Source organism: Tribolium madens, unplaced genomic scaffold, assembly GCF_015345945.1.
Source record: "Tribolium madens isolate multiple individuals breed KSU strain unplaced genomic scaffold, Tmad_KSU_1.1 Scaffold_20;HRSCAF=117;Tcas5.2_LG4, whole genome shotgun sequence".
NCBI classification, from domain to species: Eukaryota; Metazoa; Arthropoda; class Insecta; order Coleoptera; family Tenebrionidae; genus Tribolium; species Tribolium madens.
In genome coordinates, this window is record NW_025400985.1 from 4,832,935 (window position 1) to 4,856,721 (window position 23,787).

At 32.1% G+C, this 23,787-nt stretch overlaps 6 protein-coding genes across 6 annotated transcripts; 5 read left to right on the forward strand and 1 right to left on the reverse strand.

Annotated features, from left to right (window-relative positions):
• The first annotated feature begins 628 nt into the window (after nt 1-628).
• LOC123005206 (tetra-peptide repeat homeobox protein 1-like) lies at nt 629-1,668 on the forward strand. Its single transcript, XM_044398863.1, has 2 exons — nt 629-663; nt 724-1,668. Exons 1-2 carry the CDS (start codon nt 652-654, stop codon nt 1,420-1,422), a joined length of 711 nt encoding a protein of 236 aa, XP_044254798.1. The 5' UTR covers nt 629-651; the 3' UTR covers nt 1,423-1,668.
• Nucleotides 1,669-5,713: 4,045 nt separating this feature from the next.
• Nucleotides 5,714-6,669, forward strand: LOC123005209 (proline-rich protein 4-like). The gene is made up of 3 exons (XM_044398867.1): nt 5,714-5,810; nt 5,860-6,494; nt 6,550-6,669. Exons 1-2 carry the CDS (start codon nt 5,799-5,801, stop codon nt 6,478-6,480), a joined length of 633 nt encoding a protein of 210 aa, XP_044254802.1. The 5' UTR covers nt 5,714-5,798; the 3' UTR covers nt 6,481-6,494; nt 6,550-6,669.
• A 347-nt stretch (nt 6,670-7,016) lies between these two features.
• Nucleotides 7,017-8,328, forward strand: LOC123005205. Its single transcript, XM_044398862.1, has 6 exons — nt 7,017-7,103; nt 7,151-7,656; nt 7,707-7,800; nt 7,850-7,951; nt 8,000-8,155; nt 8,201-8,328. Exons 2-6 carry the CDS (start codon nt 7,196-7,198, stop codon nt 8,267-8,269), a joined length of 882 nt encoding a protein of 293 aa, XP_044254797.1. The 5' UTR covers nt 7,017-7,103; nt 7,151-7,195; the 3' UTR covers nt 8,270-8,328.
• A 757-nt stretch (nt 8,329-9,085) lies between these two features.
• LOC123005154 (odorant receptor 85b-like) lies at nt 9,086-9,964 on the forward strand. The gene is made up of 6 exons (XM_044398792.1): nt 9,086-9,120; nt 9,212-9,343; nt 9,399-9,492; nt 9,541-9,642; nt 9,703-9,858; nt 9,911-9,964. Exons 1-6 carry the CDS (start codon nt 9,086-9,088, stop codon nt 9,962-9,964), a joined length of 573 nt encoding a protein of 190 aa, XP_044254727.1.
• Nucleotides 9,965-11,440: 1,476 nt separating this feature from the next.
• On the forward strand, nt 11,441-12,382 carry LOC123005208 (protein TonB-like). Its single transcript, XM_044398866.1, has 2 exons — nt 11,441-11,568; nt 11,619-12,382. The coding sequence occupies exons 1-2, from the start codon at nt 11,557-11,559 to the stop codon at nt 12,252-12,254; spliced, it is 648 nt and encodes a 215-aa protein (XP_044254801.1). The 5' UTR covers nt 11,441-11,556; the 3' UTR covers nt 12,255-12,382.
• A 1,677-nt stretch (nt 12,383-14,059) lies between these two features.
• Nucleotides 14,060-14,999, reverse strand: LOC123005207. Its single transcript, XM_044398865.1, has 2 exons — nt 14,862-14,999; nt 14,060-14,807 (listed from the first exon to the last, which is right to left on the reverse strand). Exons 1-2 carry the CDS (start codon nt 14,871-14,873, stop codon nt 14,127-14,129), a joined length of 693 nt encoding a protein of 230 aa, XP_044254800.1. The 5' UTR covers nt 14,874-14,999; the 3' UTR covers nt 14,060-14,126.
• Between the last annotated feature and the right edge of the window lie 8,788 nt (nt 15,000-23,787).

A 23,787-nucleotide genomic window follows, 5' to 3' on the forward strand; every position in this document is an offset into this window, starting at 1 on the left:
ATGTCTATTATTTCACGTTTATCACAAGACATCATCAATTCAGTTTAAATAACTCAAATGACTCCTAAAAATTTTTGAGTCACGTTATTGTATTGTAATTAAGTTAACTTGTAGTTATGTTTCAATAAAATATGATTTTTAAAGAGAATCGGACACTTATTTCTGGACAAAATAATAGTAAAAGGAAAATGAGAAAAATTAAACTAAATGCGGTTTTTGTTTAGTAAATTTGGAAATAAATTCTATGAAAATATTTAATTTCGTAAGAATCTTAATTAAATGTAATAAAATCCATAATTCATTTTACGCATATTTTGGAACGTCTAGAAAGAATTCTAGTGATGCAAATGTCACATATCTGATCACATTAAAACAAAATTTACAAAACAAGATCTACTTTAAAAAACACAGACATTTTGTGACTACCACCAAGTTTCTTTTGCAATCTAATTGTGACAAAATCGAAAAAAATAAGCATAAATTCCGGTGCTTTATTAAAATTAATTAAATACGGTTGTTGCGGCAGAATGGAACTAAAATATTCATTATTAAAAAAAAATAATTTTGGGGGTAACCCCTAATTGGTATATAAAGACCCGCTAACCAAAAACCAGCCAACACAGTTGCATCGTCAATCCTTCAAGCAACATCATGAAATTTCTGGTGAGTCAAGATATAAATAAAAAACCAAATTGTTGTATAATTTTTTATTGATTTAATTAGGTTTGCGCTTTACTGCTAACATCTGCAGTCCTTGCAGAAGAATCCTCTAAATCGAAACGTGGTCTTATCTTAGGCGAGCATTTGGGACATGATGTTCTTTCTTTGGGAGGTTTAGAAGGCGGTCTAGGACTCCAAAGTGGGATTGGACTCGGGGGTGGTCTTGAAGAAGAACACCATGGACATATCCACCACATCACTCTACACAAGAAAATCCCATACCCAGTACCACACCCCGTTCCAGTACACATTGAGAAAAAAGTACCATACCCAGTTAAAGTGCCAGTACCAGTGAAAGTCGACAAGCCTTACCCTGTGCATGTGCCTGCACCTTACCCAGTCCATATTGACAAGCCTTACCCTGTTAAAATCGATAAACCATACCCCGTCCCAGTGAAAGTACCAGTCAAGGTACCAGTACCATTCAAGGTTCCTTTCCCAATCGCTAAGCCTTACCCAGTGCCCGTCCACAAACCAGTCCCAGTACACATCCCTGAAATCAACATCATCAAGAAACCAGTACCTGTTTTTATCAAGGGTCACCACGAAGGGTTCTCTGAAGGTTTGGGAGAGAGCGGATTGTCGTCTCTTGGAGGTGGTCTCCAAGGTGGACTCATAGGAAGCCAGGGTTCGTCTTTAGGAGGCGGAATCGGTCTCTCTACCGGGGATGAGTTTGAACATCACTATCACCATCACTATTAATTATGTTAATCCAACTGTTGTTTATTATTTATTGTCAAGGTCATTCTCTAAAATAGTGTGGTTTAGCTTCACGCAGTGGAGAGTTAACCACATTATTCGCAGCCAGAAATGGATTGTCGAGCAACTGTTAAATTTCGTTAAATATGTGAGATTTCCTTTCAGCGTTGGGATCAAATCCACATTTCAACGAAATTCTTGTCTGTTTTTCTATAACTGAATACCTTATTAAAGATTCCAAAAGCATTATTTTTTTGTTTCATTGAGTCTTTGCGGTCATAACAATACAAAATTATCTACCTGAAAGTGCACAAAATACACGTATCTATTTCACGAAAAAATTAATTGAGGAAAAAGAGTGCGGCATCTGTTCCGCGCAGAAAAAAAATCCCCACTTCTAATGAAATAAAATTGTTGAATTTTTTCACACTTACCTGGGCATTGGTAAGGTACATTCTCGAATTTTTTGATAATTTTTCATTTACAAAGCCAAAAAAAAATTAAAAAGTAATTTTCTCCCAAAAAGTTTAATTCTAATTTTTATACTGACCTACGCAGATTCACTTCCTATTGTTTACAAAATCAGAAAAAAACACCAATTAGATTTTGAATTAAACACAATTTTCCATCTTAACTTTGAAAATCATCTTTAAGTATGACTTGTTACTTATGCCATCGTAAATTTAGGAGGCAATGGGGAACTGCAATTGGGATAAGATTCTAAGGTTTACAACAAAAAGACCCTTCAAAGCGGTCTGTAAAGGATTCTTTTGTTGCAAATTATACCATTTTGTCATAAATCACGGGTCTGGTTTGTGTTTAAATAAAGAAAGCGATTACTTGGCTAACCAAGCCAAAATTTGAAATTGTTATATCAAAGTTTGATGCGCTAACAGGTACAAGTTCATTTAGTGTAAAAACAGAAAGCATTCATAAAACACACAAAACTGTTACGGCCTCATTTATTATCAAACAAATTTTGAAAAATTCTCAAAATATACCCTATCAATAATTAGTTAGGTAGGTATATGAAATATATGAAATATCGTCAGTTTTAAATAATTAGGAGTCGTTACTTGAAAGAACGTTACTTGAGTCTTGTACTCGTACAGTTGGTTGCATAGAACCAAATTATTGTCATTCATGAACGGATAATTGAACAAATAAAAAAAATGACTGAAAGTGAACTATTTTTACGATTTTACTACCGCTCATCTTCAGACATTCAAAAAATTGGAATTTTTTAAACTTAATCCAATGGCGTTTTATGCACTTATATGAGTCTTTAAGACCTTTAGAAATGTAAAGAACGTTAAATGGATCAATTTTGACCCGGAGCGGTCTATTGGCAATAACTCCGGACTTATTGGAGATAACTTCATATATTCATATATTTGATAAATAAAGAAAATTTGTGATAATTATTTTACAATAATTCTATTACTATTACTCAAAATTAATTGAAAACCAGTGGCGCAGGAAAAGACAAAGAGGGAGTGTTTATCTATGTAAAAAAAATGCGCACTTATTTATAATTGTACATATACAGGGTGTTAAAAAATATTCTGTTACTTTGCGGACCTATGTTTTTTAAGATTTTTTTGTTTTGGTCCGTACTACTACCTCCTGAAATATTTCTTTTTTAACACCCTGTATACATTTCATGCTACTTTTATTTTATTATACTTTATATTACTTACCTTTTGTTTACTTATATCTATTTCACTAATACACTTATGTAAATCATTTGTGTTATTAGTAATAATAACAATAATTAATAAAAAAAATTTCCTTCATTTTTAATACAAAACTTACCTTTCATGTATTTTACTTTTAACTTACCTTTTGTTTACATATATTATATTAACTTTTACACTATTTTCACTTTTGTTTTAAAGTTCGCGCTCTTATACGCCCGCCATCTATTAGTGCTTATTTTAGTTAGTATTGTGCGCTTTCTCTCTTATACTTATTAGATAGAACATGTGCACATGTTTTTAAAGATCGCGCTCTTATGCGCCCGCCCTCTTTTGACATTTATTTTAATTATATTTGAATTTGAGAAAAATTGCCGACTTGACCGGGGCTCGAACTCGGGACCTACCTGCTGGAAAGCGGGACCTTATGCCGCTGAGCCACCAAAAATATATTTTTCGCATTTTTACAACGTTTTTGTGCTTTTCTAATTCTTTTGAACCCCCAAGAGTGCAAATGGACAATTTTGAAGTTTTTAATTTTTTCGATTTTTATCAAAATTGTTGGGCGATTTTCGATACGCGGAGCGGTTTATTGTTAATAACTCGGAGAGATAACTTCATATATTTGGCACCGTTGGAAAGAAAATTTACTTTTCTATCATATACAAAAAAGATCAGTGCTCTACGATAAATAGTTATCGAAAAAATTTGTGATAAAGTCAAAAATATTAAAAATATAAATTCGCTTATAACTTCAAAACTATTACAAATTTTGCAGTTTTCTTGACGCCAATCGATTCCCCGGAACATTTTACATAGGTTTACATCAAAATATTATATCATTGGGGTACAGTTTTTATACTTTATATTACTTACCTTTTGTTTACTTAGGTATATCTATTTCACTAATACAAATCATCTGTGTTATTAGTAATAATAAAGAATTATTGATGATAATGATGGTACCTTCGAGCATCTTTTGTTGTATTGAACTAGTTAGTCCAATAAATGCAGTTCCTAAATTACGTTATTAACTTTTTAAAGTTAGAGAAACAATAAAGGTCAAATATCAATGTCATTGTCTTTTGACAGATAAGGGTGACCAAAATTCGGCTCCATTTTTTCATAGCCGCCAATGGTTTTGCATCTTCAGCCACTTTTAACACAATTTTAGTCCTTTTTTTTTGTAAGCGGGACCTCTTTCAAAGATAGATTTTTGCTTATGGCATTTTTATTGGCGGTTTTTTCAAAGGCTAGGGTTGTTTTAGTAATTTGATATTAATTTCTTCCTACTACATACTCTACATTTTAAATTTTGTTAGAATCCGTTGGCAAACAATAGAGATATTAGGTCCGAAAGTCTTAGGTGGGACACCTGTATAAAACATTTTTTATATGCACAGTAAGTGATAGCAGTAGTTTATGTTAATAGTTAATTAGTAATATGAATTATTCAAAGGATATAACTATAAGCAAATATGTGTCAAAGAATCAAACATTTCAATGTCATATAGGAATTTTATAAGATTATTATTTTATTACAACAAAATTTTGCAAATATGTGAACTCATTCAGTAATTCCTACTAAATAAAATGTTTACACATTCTGAGTACATAATCAGCAACCTACATAAAGTATACTCACATTAAATATTTTTGTGTAGAAATGCTAAATAAATACGGAATTCAATTTGTGTTGAAATAGGAGCCTTGCTCTTGATTAGATAAACTCCGACTGATATTACACTCTCCTGCCACAAGGAAGAACAAGTCACGTAATGTCAATAAGAGACAGATGGTCAGTTTTGTCTTTTTAAAACTACACAAAATCGTTCTCGATCTTTTAGTCCGTTTACAAAAATTCTTGGTTTGATTGAAGTAAAAGATTATTATTGTTTTAGCAAGCAATAAAATTTCATTTCCTCTTTAGTTTCCTATTCGATTTTATTTACTGAAGCTGACAGTAGGAATTATACCACACAAGCTTTGTTGTTAAAAGCATTCATTAACAGTCAAATTAGTATTTTCTGTATGAATAGGCTTGTTCCCTTTATAATTACATTACATAACATACTCGCTTACTCGAGAATAACTATTTTCTGCTTCATTTATTTGTTTTATTTATAGAAATTAAAAGTTAGTCAGTCAAAACGTTATTTGTAAACTTTGTTTTGCATGTTTTCTCTAATTACAAATCTGTATAAAATTCGCGTTTGGAAATATTTTTTAATTAAAGAATGTCGTAACTGGAGCTTCGCTACAAATCCGCGATCCTGCATTAATGATCGACTTTTCCGACCCAAGTTGCATAACAGAGATAAATCATTTATGAATTAATTCTGCATTTTCGTGTTCTAGTTATGCGATAACAACATGCCAAATACAAATTAGATAAACATAATACATAACGTACAGCCGGAATTTTTTCAAAATCATTACGATTATATCATTGGAGGAAGTCTTATCTAATTACCGTCTTAATTTCTGTGTTTGTTAACCGAAGTAATATTTCCATACTCATGATGTAAAAGAAAAGGCATTAATTTAAGCGCGACCCAAATAAAGTGCGTTTTTACACATGAGCGGAACTAAGGGTTCTTTGGGGAAAGTAAATTCGTATAAATACAAGCTGGCCGGTGTGATAAGCATCAGTCAGTGCCTAACCATTGGATTAATACAACAATGAAGTTTATTGTAAGTGACCCAAGTGAGTGCTAACTCCCATAACGTGCATCCATTCCAGATTCTCATCGCCTTCTTAGGCTTCTCCCTCGCTCAGGAAGCCCAAGAAGAAAAGAAACACACAAAACGCGGGATCGAATTCGGCGGTTTTGAAGGCGGCTATGACTTCGGGGGCGGCGAAGAATTCGGAGGCGGTCACGGCCACCACCACGAACACATCAAGACTATCACCATCACCAAAAAAGTGCCTTACCCGGTACCACACCCCGTACCTTACCCAGTTATCAAACATGTACCTTATCCTGTGAAAGTACCAGTCAAGGTTCCAGTGCCTAAACCATACCCTGTTCATGTACCTAAACCATACCCCGTCATTGTCAAAAAACCATACCCAGTAACTGTCGAAAAACCATACCCTGTCCCTGTCAAGGTTCCAGTCAAAGTGCCATACCCAGTCAAAGTACCTGTGCATGTGCCTAAACCTTACCCAGTTCATGTACCTGTAAAAGTACCAGTTAAAGTTCCATACATCGTTGAAAAGAAAGTCCCAATTTACATCAAAGAACATCATCACGAACATCACGAATTTGGAGGACACGAACTTGGAGGACACGAATTTGGAGGACACGAAGGCATTGAAAGCATTGGAGAAGGATTCGAATTCTCACATCACCTTCATTAATGTTTTTGTTTTTGGTACGGTAATATTTCTTGTTGTTTTTTTACAATTCTAATTAATTTTTTCCTTTAGTTACAGATATTCCAGTTGCTCAATCCATGAATGTCACATGTGATATTAATAGTTATAGTTGCTTCTGTAACCCTTGTTGAGATTATATTTTTCTAATTGAATAAAATGTTGAAACAATAACAAAACGCATTATTTATTTATTCCGAAACAATTCATGCAACAAACAAGGTTTTTTTCATAATTCATCGAGATGCAATCAATGCTTTATTAAAAATTGATTTATTACACCATTAATTTCTCTTGGTGCTGAATTGATTACATTCATCAAATGCATTCAGTGAAACAAAATGGAAAAACTACCAACAAGTAGGTATACTGAAAAATTATAACTTCAACAATAAAAAATTTGCTTTTATTTAGATGATCCCTTATTAGTCTTGCGAGCTTTACCAGAAATTTTATTACGACACAGAATCATGAAACATGTGGCTGTATGTTTTCTATGTTACATGGCTGCCACGACGGTTTTTTGTTCTTACGTTCTTGTAACTGTGCGAGGAGTTCTGGAATTGTTCTGGAGTCAATACAGTTTGTTGGCTTTTGGATCATCTATAGTACGCTTTATATTCCACATTTATGCTTAATTACCACCACTTTCCAGGGTTTTTCTTGCTATTTAATAGCATTGTGGAAAGGTTCCGAATTTATGAAACTTCGCCGACGAGTTTTTGCTAGTTATTGGCCTTTGACAAGTCTTGGGGACAAAGCGTTTCAAAAAATCAAGAAATTCGGCTACTCTGCAAATCTTTATACGATGGCTGCAATTTTAGCTTCAATTGCAACGTCAACTGCTGGTTTGCCTTGGGTTGGCGATGAATATGATATTATGTTTCCAGTGAGAGTATATACTGATTACTTAGGCGAAAGGGCCGTTCCACTTTTAGTGTTTTTTTATATGACGTTGTATTTCACCGGATTTGTTATGATTTCTACCAGTTTCATTTTTGTTCATTTTGCTTTACATCTTAAGTTTCAGTTTTTTTTATTAAATGTACGGCTCGATGGTCTTCGAAGAGAACCACCAGTTGAAGGTAATGATATTTTGTATCAAAATCATGTCAAAGAAGAATTGACGTCTTGTATTAAGTACCACCAAGAACTGCTCAAGTATGCTGAACACAACATTGAAACACTAAATTATTAAAAAAAAATTCTAGAGTCGCAAAAGAAATGAATGATATTGTTTATTTTCCAATCTTTATAGTAATGTCTAGCGGTGTAATATTTTCTGTATGTCTTCTTTTTTATGTGGTATTTTTTGCGTATTAGTAGAGGAAATTATTTAATAATTTTTGTTTAGAAAAACTTTGCGAATTCTTTGGTACGAGGAACTACAATGGCCATAACTGGATCTTTAATAACTTTTGGGTTTGGAATCACAGGACAGCTTATGGAAAACGAGGTTTGCATAAATTTAAAGTGTTTCACTTTTGATTTGTTTTGTTTTCAGTCTGGAAGACTTTTCGATACTTTAGTATTGTTGCCTTGTCATTTATGGAGTCTCTCAAATAGAAAACTTTATCATATTTTTTTAACCAAATCACAATATCATATTAGTTTTTCAAGTTCTGGCATTATTAATCTAAACCACACTTTATTTATTTCGGTATGAAATATCTCTTAGAAGTTCTAATACAAATTTTTATTCCAGTTGTACACAAAAGTTACGTCGATATTGTCATTTCTGATGAACGTTTCCAATAAAAGCGACACAAAGTAATTTTCAAATTTTGCGATTAAATCATCATTATTGATACAAAAATAATAACACAATATTCCGTTCCTTGCTTGTAATTTTATTTTTACAAACTTGTAACTCATTATGTAATTTATAATGACTTAGAGTTTAGACAATAGAAATAAAAAGCAAAATCTTTAAAAGTGCATTTTTAAAAGAATTCAACCAAACTACACTTTACTCATTACATCTCAAATAACAGTCATGAGAAAACTACAAGCTACAATAACAAATTTCTTTGAAATTCGAATTAAGGGTAAATCACTAGAAGAAAATCAACTCTCAAAAATCAATTTTTAGATGACGTTTTGGCCGAGCTGCTCGACTGGCCCGATTTCGTTCTTTATTCAAAATGGCCTAAAATTCTTGCGATTTTTTCATTTGCGTACTGTATTTTAGAAACACTTGTTTGTACTTTGGTATATTCAACACTAGATGTGGACATGTTGGGAAAATATGCCATATTTATTGTAAAATCTACAATTGTAAAATTTTGTTTTATTTGATAAGTTTAATTATTAGCTTTAAATTCCAGGCTTTGTGTTCCTTCTTCTCGTTTTTTACTAAACGAAAACAATATCACGAAATTGTCAACGAGAATTTTTCTCACTTTTGGCCATTCCAAAGTTTAGGAAAAGGCACGTTTGATCGAATTAAAACACGAGCCAGGATTGTAAAATTTTATTCATTTTTGAATGTCGTTGCTATGTTGATTGGAGGTGTTATAATGGCTTCGTTTACTCATGATGCGTCCGAAATATATCTTTCTATTAAAATATACAAGGATTATGTTAACAAATGGACGGCAGGATATATCATGTTCTTCTACATTGGTTTTGTTTATATTGGATTTGTTATAGCTTCAATTGTTTTTGGTTTAACTTATATAATATTTCATTTGATATTTCAATGCTTTTTGCTTAGTCAAAAATTGGAACAAATTAATGATTATCTTGTAAAAAATGGACAGAAAGGAATTAAACTCGAGAAGAAGTACCAAAACTTTATTTATAAAGAGTTAATAAGCTGTGTGAAACTTCATCAACGTCTCATTTAGTAAGAAAACTACCAAATAATATTTTCCTCCATTAACTAAATAGATATGTTACAGTTTTGCTAATAGAATTAACGATTTAGTGCACACTCCAATATTCATGTTTACTTTTTCAGGGGTTGTTGTAGGAGTCGCCCTGATTTATTTTTTGGTAACACAATTGCATTTTTTGTAATATTTTTCAGAAATTTTCTTACAGAAAAGTAGCATTCAATACATAACCACTAGTTTGGTTTTATCACTTATTACACTTATTATTTCCACAACATTAATAATGACTGGTCAGTTGCTAGTAGACGAAGTAAGTTTTATTAAAAACTACCATTCATTTAATCTGTTTAATCAATTTTCCAAATAACAGACAGAAAATATTTATGTTTCGCTCACTAATCTACCCTGGTATTCTTTAAATGTCCAAAACAGACGAGTTGTTTTTGCCATGCTTATACAAAGTCAGAAAAATATCCAGATGTCTGCTTCAGGATTAATTTCATTAAATTATCAAGTCACAATTGTGGTAAAATTTTGAAATAATTTGCTTTCTCGTAATTAATTATGCATTATTTCAGCTTTTCCGTTGCATTTACGGTGCTATTACATTTTTAGTTAATATGGGGCTATAAACTAAATTTTGATCTGCTTTCGTAGAAAAATAATAGCACTAGTTGTTTTACTAAGTATCACCACCACTAATTGAAAGTATTAATAAGATAAATAAATGACACTGTGACAGTAAAAATTATGTCACTGATCTACTTGTAAAATTATGATAAGGTCATTAGTCAGAGAATAGTATCAGTGATACCATTTTTGGACACAAGTCTTGCTTTTGATGTGAACTAATTTAATTATTCACGACGATTAGATTACATAATCAATAAGAAATATTTAGCAAAAATACCATTGTTTGCTTTTCAATGTCTTTTCTGGGTTACGCATGGCTAAGCCTGTCGTCTTTACTCTTTTCTACCTTGACAATGACACACCAGAGATCTGGATCTCATATAACACGGTCATCTTTTCATTTGGTTTTATTCTAATACTAGTTCAACTCCAATTGCAACATTGAAATAATAACTTCAGACAAAAAACTTTACTAATTACCCTAAGTTTCTATTTTGGAAGGTCGTAATGTAATTAATAAAAATTTCTTTTGATCATTTCCAAACATATATTTCACCACTTCCGACACTTGCAACATAACGAAAGCGAAGTAACAAAAATTAAACATGTCACGAATTTATATAAAATTTTTATTTTGGCATTGTCAGCTTCCACGAAACGGTGCACTAATTTATTTCTGCATAATTTTGAGGAGTTTCCTCCACTCACTTTGTTTAGCAAATTACATAAAAGGAAATCATATAATACGCTCTATTTTCTTCGATGTTTATTTCACCTCTTGGCACTGTTGTTACACATTTTTCGATTAATTCCATTCGCTAGATTTAAGTGAAATTCGTCCTTTTTTGTTCTACAGATCACTGAGTAATATACATGCACGTAAAGATTTTTCTGTTCTACTTTGTTCGATTGTTTCGTGTGAGAGTAGCAATTGCGTAATGGATATGTCTTTATTATTGACTGATTGTATCCTACAGATGCTTATTAATTGACATAATCGATAATCTATATCGTTGTTTGAGCCATTAACTACTAATAAATTTAAATGTTATTAGATTAGTCATTCGTGTGTAAATGTTTTGTTATATAAAATACTAATTAAGTGATGTAGAATTTGATAGAAAATGCCCTAAATTTCTGATTGCGCTGAAATTCTTAATTAGAAACTATAATTATGAAGGTTGGTTTAGATCATCTGCATGGCATCGGTAGCGTAACCCATAAATCTATAATTACGGAAGAAGTCTACCGTTGCTTAACTATTTCAAGGTCAACTTTTACTCTCGTCTTAACTATGTGAACCAGAGAGAAGAGAAGAGATGCGTGCCACGCACAAATCTATAAGAAACTTAGTTGGGTAACTTTATCATGCAACACGTTACATTTTTATGTAACTTTGGGAACTGGTCTATATTTAGGTGAGTAAGACTGTATCGGTCTGTCGCAGCATTGTATTTTCTTATTACAACGTATGTACACTAGAAAAAGGGGGGATAGAAAGCCATAGTGCAAAGTTTTGACACAAATCCCCCAAGAAATATAAATACAACCCAAGCGTCTGTTTCCATTATCAGTCGTAAACACATCCAATATGAAGCTTCAAGTAAGTGTCAGTGTGGTGAAACCCCCAAGTGCTAATTTTCTTTGTTGTAGAGTGCACTGGTTTTGATATTGGGTTTGGTGCTAGTCTCCGCCACCCCCGGTGAAGAGAAGAAAGAAAAAACCGAAAAAGCCGCTGAGAAAAAGGACAAACGTGGTCTTTTCGATTTTGGCTATGGTTTTGGGGGTGGCCATGAAATCGGGGGTGGCATCGAATTTGGTCATGGAATTGGTCTTGGGGGCGGTATTGAAGAACACGGCCATGTCAAACACGTGACCATCACTAAGGAGGTTCCATACCCAGTACCACATCCCGTACCCTATCCAGTGGTCAAGAAAGTGGCAGTGCCATACCCTGTCAAAGTGGCAGTACCTGTTGACCGCCCATACCCCGTCCATATACCCAAACCATACCCTGTTCCTGTCGAAAAACCAGTACCCTACCCGGTCGAAAAACCAGTACCTTATCCTGTTAAAGTACCAGTCAAGGTACCTGTACCAGTGCCTCACCCATACCCTGTACCCAAACCAGTACCTTATCCAGTGCACAAACCTGTACCATACCCAGTCAAAGTACCTGTCTATGTAGAGAAACACGTTCCAGTTCTGGTCAAAGAACATCACCATGAAGGGTTCGGAAGTTTCGGAATAGGACATGGAATCGAAGAATTTGGAGGGTTCCATCATTAAGCGACTGACGTTGCTTTTCTGTTGTTCTCATCAGTATTGTTGCACTGCGTTTTGCTCATTTCATCTCTGTCTAAGTTAAATTATATTTATTCCTTTATTTTCTACTTAATAAAATGTTCTTTTTAAAAGTTGGTTTTATTTAGCACTTCACAATTTCTTTACGTTCCATATAATTAATTTATTAATAAGCAACAAAAGAAAAAGTTCAAACTAAAATTAAAATTCAGCAATTGAAATTTAATATGTTTCCACTACCTAAATCAACTAGTCGAAAACTCGAAATAATATTATAAAACGCTTTAGAGCTAATCATACATACCAGATGAATCAAAAGTATGGATTCAAGCGTTTTTGGCTTAAACTATTTATTATTTGAAAAAACTAATTGATGAATGCTAAAGTAAAATAAAATTTAAAAAAATAAAAATGTGATGTTTTATCAAGAATAAAATTTTTCAAAATTTTCTTTTGTCTTGAGTTCAACAAAAAAATTTTTTTAATGCAACCCACTATAAACCTATTTTGTTCATAAAGGTGATGATCTAAGTATTATTTTTATTAAAAAAATCGCATAACTCAAAAACAAAACAGAATTTAATTTTCAAAATACGATCACATTTTTTATATTATCTTAATTTGTATTAATTATTATTTTCTGGAAGCAAATGATTTACAAAAAAACCGCTTAGTTCCATATTTTATATTCACTCTCTATAATAATACAACAGATAGTGTTTAAAAAAAATGGATATAAAAACTAAAAATTACTTTTTTGTTCATTTTTTATATCTGAGGTCTCCTAAAGCGTTACAACAGTTAAATGTTACAATCATTCCACGTAAAATGCAGTTTTTTTGTGCAAAAATATTTTGGTGCAAAAAATTGACACTAACAAAGTTGGAGACACTTTTCTTTATAAAGTTATTATTAATCTGTATTTTCAAGGCCAAAAAAACCATTTGTGACTCCTAAAATAACAATCGCGATTACAAGACGTCCATTGTCCATTGGCATTTAAAAAATTTTTTTTTTCAATTAAAAAAATCGCTTGACAATTCTATGAAACATTTGTTGTAAAAAAACATATTTTTTTTGTAATGTTAAAAACTTTTTTGAAAGTGTTAAAATTAGGTAATAATGATTCTTTATGGTACCAGCCTGATATATTACAAATATGTCACGCAAGAAAAAGTTTACTTGAAAAGCCCGTAGGGCGAGTGGGGTACTGTCCTTAAGTGACTTATTTGCAATAAAACACGTGTGTCATACAAAACTTTATCCAGCACCTTTAATTGTCATTTCAAGTTCATTTTTAAATATCAGGAAACTAAAAAATAAGTATCACAAATGTGTTATACTTTTCCTCACTCGTGATTTTGTTTAAAACTCCATTGTTATTGTTCAATTATTAAGAGGTGTTGGATTAAAATTAAAATTTATTGCAAATGCTACTAATTTATGTTAATGAAAATTTAAAAACCACGTTTATATATACCAAAGATATTGATTAACTGAGAGAATCTTAGTTGAGACACTCTGTATTTTACTATAAAATAAAATAAAAATTATTTAAAAAAAGTGAGACCAATTGTGAATTTCTCCTGCATTGTAAATAGTTTATCTTATTTTTGATCAAACTACTTTTTTTCGATAGTAATCCAATAATTATTATTAATTTATAACGGTTCACTTTCACGCAATGTCATTGACAATACACGGGCCAGCGCAAAACGCAAATCAGCGTAGCAAAAAGTGTAGAAAAGCCTTTCTACGAGTACTTTAAATGTAAAGTGAGTGAAACACAATTTAGAAAAATAAATTTATTTAAAACAAAATAACGAAAACAATATATAAAGCTACAATTTTGGTTTACTACGACCCTTGATGTTGTTCCTGCGCCTGCTGTTCACCAGCCACCATTTGTATGGGTACCCACCCAAATTGTTGGGCTTGAGCGTGGACTTGGGTACCATAAGCCCCCGATTGGTCTTGTTCTGAGAAGCCTCCTGTGTGTTCACCCCCTTGGAAGCCTCCATCAAAGCCTCCTTCCTGACCTCCACCTTCTTGGTTCCCTTCGTGAACTTCGTTTAATTGTTGATGCCCAAATTGTTCATGACCAGCAAATGAACCTCCAAAGGAACCTTCAGATCCTCCGTGATGACCCTTAAATTCTTCGGCTGGTACTGGGAAAGGCTTGGGAACTTCAAAAGCGACAGGAACCTTCTTAATTATTTCTACAGGGACTGGATGAGGTACTTTGATGAGTTTAGTGTGTACTACGGGATAGGGTTTGGGGACTTCGACAGGATGGGGTACCGGAAAAGGTACTTTAACAGGATACGGTTTGGGTTCTTTGATTACAACTTTTTTGGTGATTTCAACTACTGCAGGAGGTAGAGTGTCTTTGATGGCACTGCCTAAGTGGATAATGTCGTATTTGGGGTAGTGCAGTTTTCCATAATGTGACTCATTTGGGACTCCTTCAAGATGGTGGCCTTGATGCTCAAAGCCGGGACGAGCGTGTGCTAGACAGCAAAGTGCAAGAATAACAGCCTGAAACAGCATTTACACAACCACTGTAGTAACACTTAATCCTGTTTTACTTACAAAAGGATTCATAGTAATAACACCTGTTGTCAAAGAAGGCTGTTAACTGCGAGAAACCATGAAGTGTTACTATTTATATACCAAACAAAATTACGATATCCGGAGACTCCTCGACTACTCTAAAATTCACTCCCATTTCACTTTCTTCGAAGTTCATGACTAGCGAATCAATAAAAACGTCAAACCTGCTGTCTCATTTCAGGCAGTAAACGGTTGTGGTTTGAAGAGTGACGAGAAATTTCATTTATTATTGTAAATTTTATTCACGACCTTTCTTTTTACATGGTTAATATAACAAAGATTTTACCTTCTCTGCTAAAAGGTGGTTCTACTATCCTTATTAAGTAAACTTGAACTCTGAGTGTTAGATAATGACAGAAGCTTGGACGTGAAAGTAATTGTTTACAGACTATTTAGTACAATCTCTTACTAACCACTAGTTGCTATCGCCTGAACTTGCTTCACATTTTACTTTGGCGTCTCCTCCGAGAACGAGTAATGTGTCGTTATTAATATCTCGTTTTTTTTTTATCAAAATTGCTTTAAAATTTCAAACGGTACATCAAGAAATAATAGAATCAATGGCCAAAAATAAGAAAGCAAGTCTGTTTTAACACTTTACTCCCCACCTTTTAGACGACTATAAACTGACAATGCGTACTCTTTAAATAATTCTGCGTAAACTTTCATTTTATTAATTTATTAGTTCAAATTATTAATCAAGTTTTACGATTTATTGTTTACTCACATACAAGTGTCATTACTCCCAGTTGGAATTTGAAAGGATTAATATATGCACACTATGTACAAATTGTTTTAAAATTATAATTAACTTGCAAAATTAAGAAAACTTTGCAATGTTAATGTATTCAAACAAAAAAATTAAACATTTCACTTGTACTTTTTGAACACCTTTCTCATACACTTCCAGAGTTAAATACATGGATAAAAAACTACAGGATTATTATAAACAATTGTAATATCAGAAAACAAAAATTTCCGCCTCTCAATTTATTGAGTCCATTTATAAACTAGATATTTTGATAGTTTTATTATTACAGGTCAAACAGAAAATTGCCGTTGAATAGCTCTCAATAAGTCAATAATAAATCTATTCTTCTCGAAACAATTAACATTTCTTACGTTTTATTTAAAACGTAAGTCCTATTAAACCTAAGAATTAGATAAGTAATATTGTCATTTTCAAGTAAGAAAATGCAAATGTAATTTGAACGCACTATTTGTAAAAAACGGCTACAAGTGTAAGATATTACTTAAACTGACAACAACTTTCAATTTTTTATTGATAGTAATAGTTGTATAAAAATGAATCATGTATAAAATGATCAAGAATTTAGAAGTCGATTGGATGTCGATTGGATGAATCATTTATATGAACCCTGTATATGTTACTACAGTACTAGTAGTAGTATAAAATTCCAGTTTCTGTGGTTTGTTGCTATAAAAATGAGCAACTATGCCCTAATTTAACCGACCTCATATCTCTTATAGTAACTGAGATCCCTACGGTGGAGCTCGAAAACCGAACAGCCCTGTATTAATAAATACTTCTTGTATAATCTTACAGGAACAGTAAGATTTTTTTTTTAATTCGGTTCCATTAAGTAAATTTACTTAGTATAAACTTTTCCACCTATAAAATTAATGACCAGTTACATTTGTTTAAATCCAACCAAATTGGATGAGGACTCCAACTTGACAAGTTAAATTTACCACAACGGTGGTAAAAATACATTGGTATCATTTTTATTTACGAGTACATTAATAAATAAATGTAAAAAGTATCATTATACAAACTGTATGTAATTTTTAAAACAAGCTGTATTCTGTACGTACTATAAATCAAACTAATTACGAGATACTATAGGTATTCAATTTAGTTCTTCTTTACATTTTTTCTATTGAAAAACTAATTATCGTGTGCAATTAATTTTCAATTTGTTAGTACGTTTTCTTTAATTTTGTTATATAACTTGTAAACAAAGAAATTTAAGACATACATCTATTGAACAACATAAATCTTTACTACAATTTTCATCACATTATGCAATTTTAACAAACGAAAAATGCTATTACAAAGAGCATTTAGTTTCAATCTACAAATTGACATATAAACGATTGTTATTCGAACAATTAAGGTAGCAAGTGCAAATAAATATTCAAATCAACACCATATTGCTTTCTTATTTCCAAACATCTTCAGATGAATTCAGGCGGAACTATAACAGAGTAGTGGATGTTGTCACATATTCTTCTTCGCTTCATATAAATCGCACAAAGAACGGACCAATCACTAGTGAAGGGAATCAGAAACACTTTCCCTGTCTGATCTAAATAAAATAAATGTAAATAAAATCACAAAACACGACTGCAATTTGGTTTTGTTTTTTGTGATTTTACATATGTCGACTTGGTTAAATGATCTTGATCATTTAGTGCAACAATCATTCACTGCTACGTTTATAAAACTACTCGTAAAATTGTAATTTTTTACATGCCGGATTCCAAATGTGAATAATCTCATTTAACATTAATTAATCAATTTATGATGAGTTACAAGTGAGAGTAAATAAATGAGGCATTCTTTTTTAAAGCAAATACACCTCAGACAACCCAAATTTTGCCTTTCTACAAGTCGGAAATAAGCAATCAATAAACAGTTTGATCAATTCTATCGTGAGATTTGATGAATAAATTTACAAGGCTATTGTCTTGAAGATTACTTCTTGGCTGGAACTAATTGTTATGGTCTGCTGAAGTTCATATTTCGTAAATGGTCATATTTGCAACCAGTCCAACCGAGCAACAGATTAAATCCATTAAAATAATTGCCAAAGAAACACTGATCATTATTTTAAAAATATCGTGTGAAAGTCGGAATCCTTTCAACCCCAAATGCATCATCTGGACAATATTATGAAAGTTGAAACAAACTACAGGAAACGGACCTTCTAATGGCCGTTTCCGGGAGTTTTAAAGCAGCAGCGAATTTTTTCGTTATGTAATGGAAAGAAGCGAACGCCTTGATTGATATCGCCATTATTTTGCCACACCTTATCAATTACTCAAGAAGTGGATTGGGATTTTATTAGAGATACAGTGATTTTAATATTATTGTTTCAAATGTGTTGGCGAGCTCTAACGACTTTCTCTGAAACTTTTTCAGTCGATCTTAAATCACTGCTCCATCTATCGAGCTCATATCGCATTAAAAATAAATGTATATAAAAATATAAGAATACCAATTTTTTTGATATAAATAAATTAGGGCCAGTATCATAATCAAACTAAAGGGACTTTAAAATTAATGTTAGTTTAGAATGTGCTGATTCGTATGGGCTTGTTGACAAAAATTTCACATTCTAAACCAACATTAATTTTAAAATCTCTTTAATTCGATTATGAAACTGGTCCTTAGTGATAAGAATTTTGCCTGGTTAATTAATTATTGTTTTTGAGAGAAAAATGTTCTAAACCATTAACAACTTTTGCAGTCCTTTTAATAATGAATCAATAATTAAATTACAACAAACTTAGATTTAAAAAATTGATTGTTGCGTATAATGTTACAATAATTGGATAATTGGACAAATATGGAGCTTTAAAAAGTTTGATTTATTGAAAACCTTGAGAATGAACTGAAAATTACAACACAAGTGACGGGTTTACCAATTCAGCAAACGGAAATGTAATTATTGACGGCGGAAAAAGTTTGGAATGCCCTCCTATACGTGCAAATTCCAATCTTTTTGTTGTAGGTGGAACTTTACGATTGAAGATAATTACAGATTTTGCAATAAAGCATGCACAACGTTATTAGGATAACTGTGAGCAATAACAATACTAATTGAGTTATTTTACTTACACAATTATGAAAAAAATTAAAAGATGGATCAGTTGTCAAATTAATTGTGCTATTCTGTTACAAAATAATTGCATAATTAGATAATAATTTGTTGGCAATAAAATATAATGGTGCAAAATAGGCTATTGAATGGAATGCCTTCGGAAATGAATAATTAAGCTTCAATATGCTTTTTAACCAGATGGCAGATACCTCCTTTTATGTCTGTCAAACACTTATTACAGTTTTCCAAGCTTTTCTGTTCGCTTCCTCCTTTTGCTCAAAAAAATTTCTTCCACTTTTATCAGAGATAAATCAAAAAAAAAATTCTTTTGTGTATTTTTTTTTGTGTATTAATTGAAATGGACAACACCAAAAGCCGCGACACGCCCAACTTTCGCTGAGATCTATATTAGTCTAGTTGATGCATCAACACCGATGTGCACATTGAGGAAGAAATATAACCGGAGGTTAAAGTTTTGCGTTCACTTTTTTTTATACAGACTCACTATAAGGAAGAATGGTGAATACAGTTTTTGAACTTTCCTGAACTAGAGAAAAAAACTAGAACACCGAAAATGTAAAAATTAAATGTCAAATGATCTCTTATTATTGATGTCGGGTGCGGTCAAAAATCATTTATGTAATAAAATAGCACTTAATTAATTTTTAGTCACGTCCTAAATTGACAATGATAATTAAAATTTGGTAACAGTTTCGAAATTTGCGGTAGTTTTGCCAAAAAGCTAATAGACACAAATATAGAATTAATTTCATGATGGATGGGGGAAAGTTGTATAGTTGGTTGCCTGTCATGGAATAAATTTCAAATCTTATTTGACTGCATTGAAGCAATTTAAAGATTAATCAGAGTGTTAAAAATAGCCACTTGAGACCCAACTAAAAAATGTAATTACAATAATACTAAAATTGCTCAATTTTCTACAATTAAACGCTGAGAAATAATAAGTAAACCAGACTCTTTTGATGTTGTTGCACTCACGGCAACATATTAATTATAATAAAAAAAACTGTTGTAATAAATCGTTTCAGTTTATTGCCCATTATGTATTTTGATACACGCACGACCAATTAAATCTCAAAGGTGCAAAAAATTAATCACACAAAGTGTGAGCACATATTTTAATTTTATTAGATCATAAAGAATTCAGTTTCACACATAAATTATAAAAATTGCCTTTCTAAAGTATTTGAAGGGACAAAGATTATTGCAATAAGTATAAACAAAAATTTATTTCATATATAAATATGTAAACTAAGCCTATTATCGTAACCATCAGGAAGTCATTGATGGAAGTTTAATAATACGAATAAATTTCATCCGAAATGAATGCAATCGGATTTCAATGATTTCCTCAAGTTTCTATGATACAAATATCTCTTCAAAACTGACATTCTACCGGTTTAGTAATCGTCATTATCACCTGTCTGCATTACATTCACTGAATATGAAAATTATTATATTCAACCATTCAGATACAAATTAACATTAAACAAAAAGTTAAAAATAAATAACTGTGATTAGTAATTAGTCATTGAGGTCAGGAACTCACATTTTTGGTACTTTAAGTGCAACTAGACGTAGTTATGAATTACCTTTACTTATTTACTATTTACTCAAATGATTATAACACCGGAATGTTTGTGCTCTATTTGCTTTAGTTTAATGCAAATCTACCATTAGTCATATCGTCACCTTAATTATCAAACCTCGTAACTTCAAAATCAAACTTTACAGAAAACACAAAAACACTCAAAATAAATCAATCAAGACACAATTGTTAAAAATTTTGTGATGACTTATCCAAATAATGACTATGAGTCTCAGTGAATTTGTTTTCTGTATTCTTTTTAATTCTAAATTTTATTTTGTAGATTAATTTTTCTAGAATTAAAAGTAAATAAAGATACGAGATACGAGGTCTAATTTTATATGCTACTTGGAATGTATAGATTAATTTGAAATACTTGTTCACCATACTACTAGATCGACATAGAATAAGTTTTTGCGTAACGTTATTGGTAAAACACAAGTTTTAACTAAGTAAAATATATACAAAGTGTAAAAATTAAAATTTGCGTCCAAATTTGCAATTTTTTGATTGGGACAGCCTGTATTTTCTCACAACGTAAAGGAGTTACTATTCTGGTAATAATTAAAGTAACATTATATGTAGTTATTTGGTTTTCATCATCGTGTGCAGTTTTTTTTTAAGAAAAAAGAAAAAAACAAAAAAAAATTAACAAAAGTAGAGTTTCGAGATATGATAATTAGGGTGATGATATTACCGTACGTTCATTTCCGTTTTATAGCTTTCGTCACATAAATGACTCTAAAAAAATAAATTTATTTCGTCATTTATGTAAATCATGTAAAGAGTAATGACATTGCAACTATTTCAGAAAATTGCAATTGTGGAGAGTTAGTATTAACATCCTGAAACTGTTACATATTTATTCCTTTGTGAATTTCTGCCAAACATTTCTTGCATTGTTGCAGAAATTTGCATATTATGGAATATTAAATCCTCATTTTAATAACTGTGTGATTGTAAGCCGTCTATATTTGGAGTATAGCATTTCAACAATGGAAGACAAAAAAATTATATAATTTTATCGACACAAAATAAAATATTGAGTCATAATAACGTATAATGCAGTGAACGTGAAGAAATTTAAAAGTAACATACAACAAAGCATTCTTGCTTAATTATTTGAAAATGTTAAGATTTCCAGTAAACTAAAACTTGCTTTGGTCTTGATTATATAGTTCGCAGCCTCTAATCCACGTCTATCAAATGAGATAATTATTGTTCGAGATACGTTACATTATTTAAATTGCATGCAAATGCACTCTCATTTGGTTTAGTAACACACCTCATTACTCAGTAACCGTTTAAAAGCCCGACTTTTGTGAGAACCAAAAAATTAAAATTCCTCCAGGAGACCCAAGGCGATGTGACGCTTGGTGGAATTTACAATTTCGTGTCTGCATTAAAATTTCCTAGATCCGTTTATTACCGAATTACGTAATTTTTGCCATTCCTAATCTTCGATCTTAGTATAACTTTCTAGAGACATCAAAAGATTTGCATTTGCAAAATAATTTTGAAACGATTTTGGTCTTGTCGGGTTTATCGAACCATGATATTTGCTTATTTCCTGCTGCTAGCGTTCGATTCTTGGACACTTTAAAAATAATTGATTGTGGGTTAGTGGCGATCGAGACCGTAATAACATTGCAACGATTTTGCCTCCCGGCGGTGCAATACTCGAAAAAATTTCTTACGCAACAAGTTCAAAACTGGGGCAGTTTATGTTACAAAGAAGCGGAAGTTGCAGTTTTACGAAAATATATCGCATGTTTGCGGCGGCAATTACAATTAGACCTGCTTGAATGTCGCTATTTTTACATAATTAGAAATTCATATGGAGTTTTTAATTAGACTGGACAATTTCCTCCAAACAGGAACATCGCTACTGTTACATTTCTTCACTTTCTATGGCACCCAGTCGGTTCGAGTAACAAAAATTATTACACTTCGCAGATGGCAACATTCTAACTAAACCGTAAACGTGTGTGGGAATGAATCATTTTCATTAATCTTATTTTCCGTGATTATCATAATTGCACCGCTTAAGAAATGAATATTTCAGTTTACGTAAAACTGAGTATCACTGCACCACTTTCATCGCTTCGATTCGCTTGAAATTACTGAGACATTAAAGGAAGAGGTGTGTGTGAAACTTCGGAAACGACCACTGATCACACCCTTGCTATTTTAATCATACTGGCGTCCTCTAGTGAATGATTATACCAACCACGTCTTTTCCTGATTAACATATGCTACATTTATGCAATCACAATTAAAAGATTGCGCTTAATAACACCACTTAATCAATTATTTCAACTAATATAGCTCGTTTTTTAAGAAATGGTTTCCTCAAATTCATCAGATAACAATGTAATTTAACAGGTGCACACGTTTCCTTGATTATGAAAGTAAAGTAAAATTGGGAATCTTTGAATTTAATTTTTTGGTGCAGTTCCTCTTCTATCCTTAATTTCTGATGAAAGTTTCCAATCTTTTGTTTGGTAATTATTGATACAGTTCTCGCTAAGTACCCGCTATTGTATCATGACTTTCAAATTTCCATTCATAAAGTCATTACATTTTTATGTCAGCCGGAAAGCTGAAAAAATCTTTGTCATATTTCTTTGCGGTTGCTAATATCGACCAATTAACAAATATTGACCAAACAAAGAATGTGTTTTACCGGTTACGTTATTATATTTTGTCCTGATTTATGCAAAACAATTTCACGACGAATTTAAAGAATCTCCCTCAATTTCATTTGCATATAATAATTAATTACACAAAATTTTTTTAAGATTACAGATAATTAAAAATGAAATAATCTGATGTTGTATGAAGAATTATGGCGAATTTCTGAAAAATTACGTAGGAAGTGTATTTTTATTAAATAATGTTTTAAAGTTGTTAGGAATGTTGCATGTCAACTTAGATCTCAATTTTATCTTCCTTTGAATAATTTTCTTATGGTTTATGAACAATGAGTGAAGCATGCATCTGTTATTAAACAGTTCGTTGCTTCGGTAGCACTTAGGTATGGTACTGCATGTTCAACGATGCGTCTAGAACTTGTGAATGTATGGGTGGTATGGGTTGCAGATTCACCCAGTGAAAGTACGTCTTGTTAGTGGGTAGATTGGGGAGGAACCCTTTCCACTCGAATCCATATATAAATCCACCTCTCTAAGGGTAAACCATCACTTGTCAGTTTCTTCTACACACAACATGAAGCCTCTTGTGGTAAGTGAGCGGCTTCATCTTAAAAACTGTAATAACCTGAATATAAAAAAATAGGTTGCTTCACTGGTATTAGCAGTCGCCAGCATTGCCCAATGCGGCGAGGCTAAAACCGACGACAAGAAAACCGAAAAACGTGGCATCTTCAGTAGCAGTATTGGAAGTGGCTACGGGGGCGGCTATGGACATGGAGGCAGCATCAGCGGCG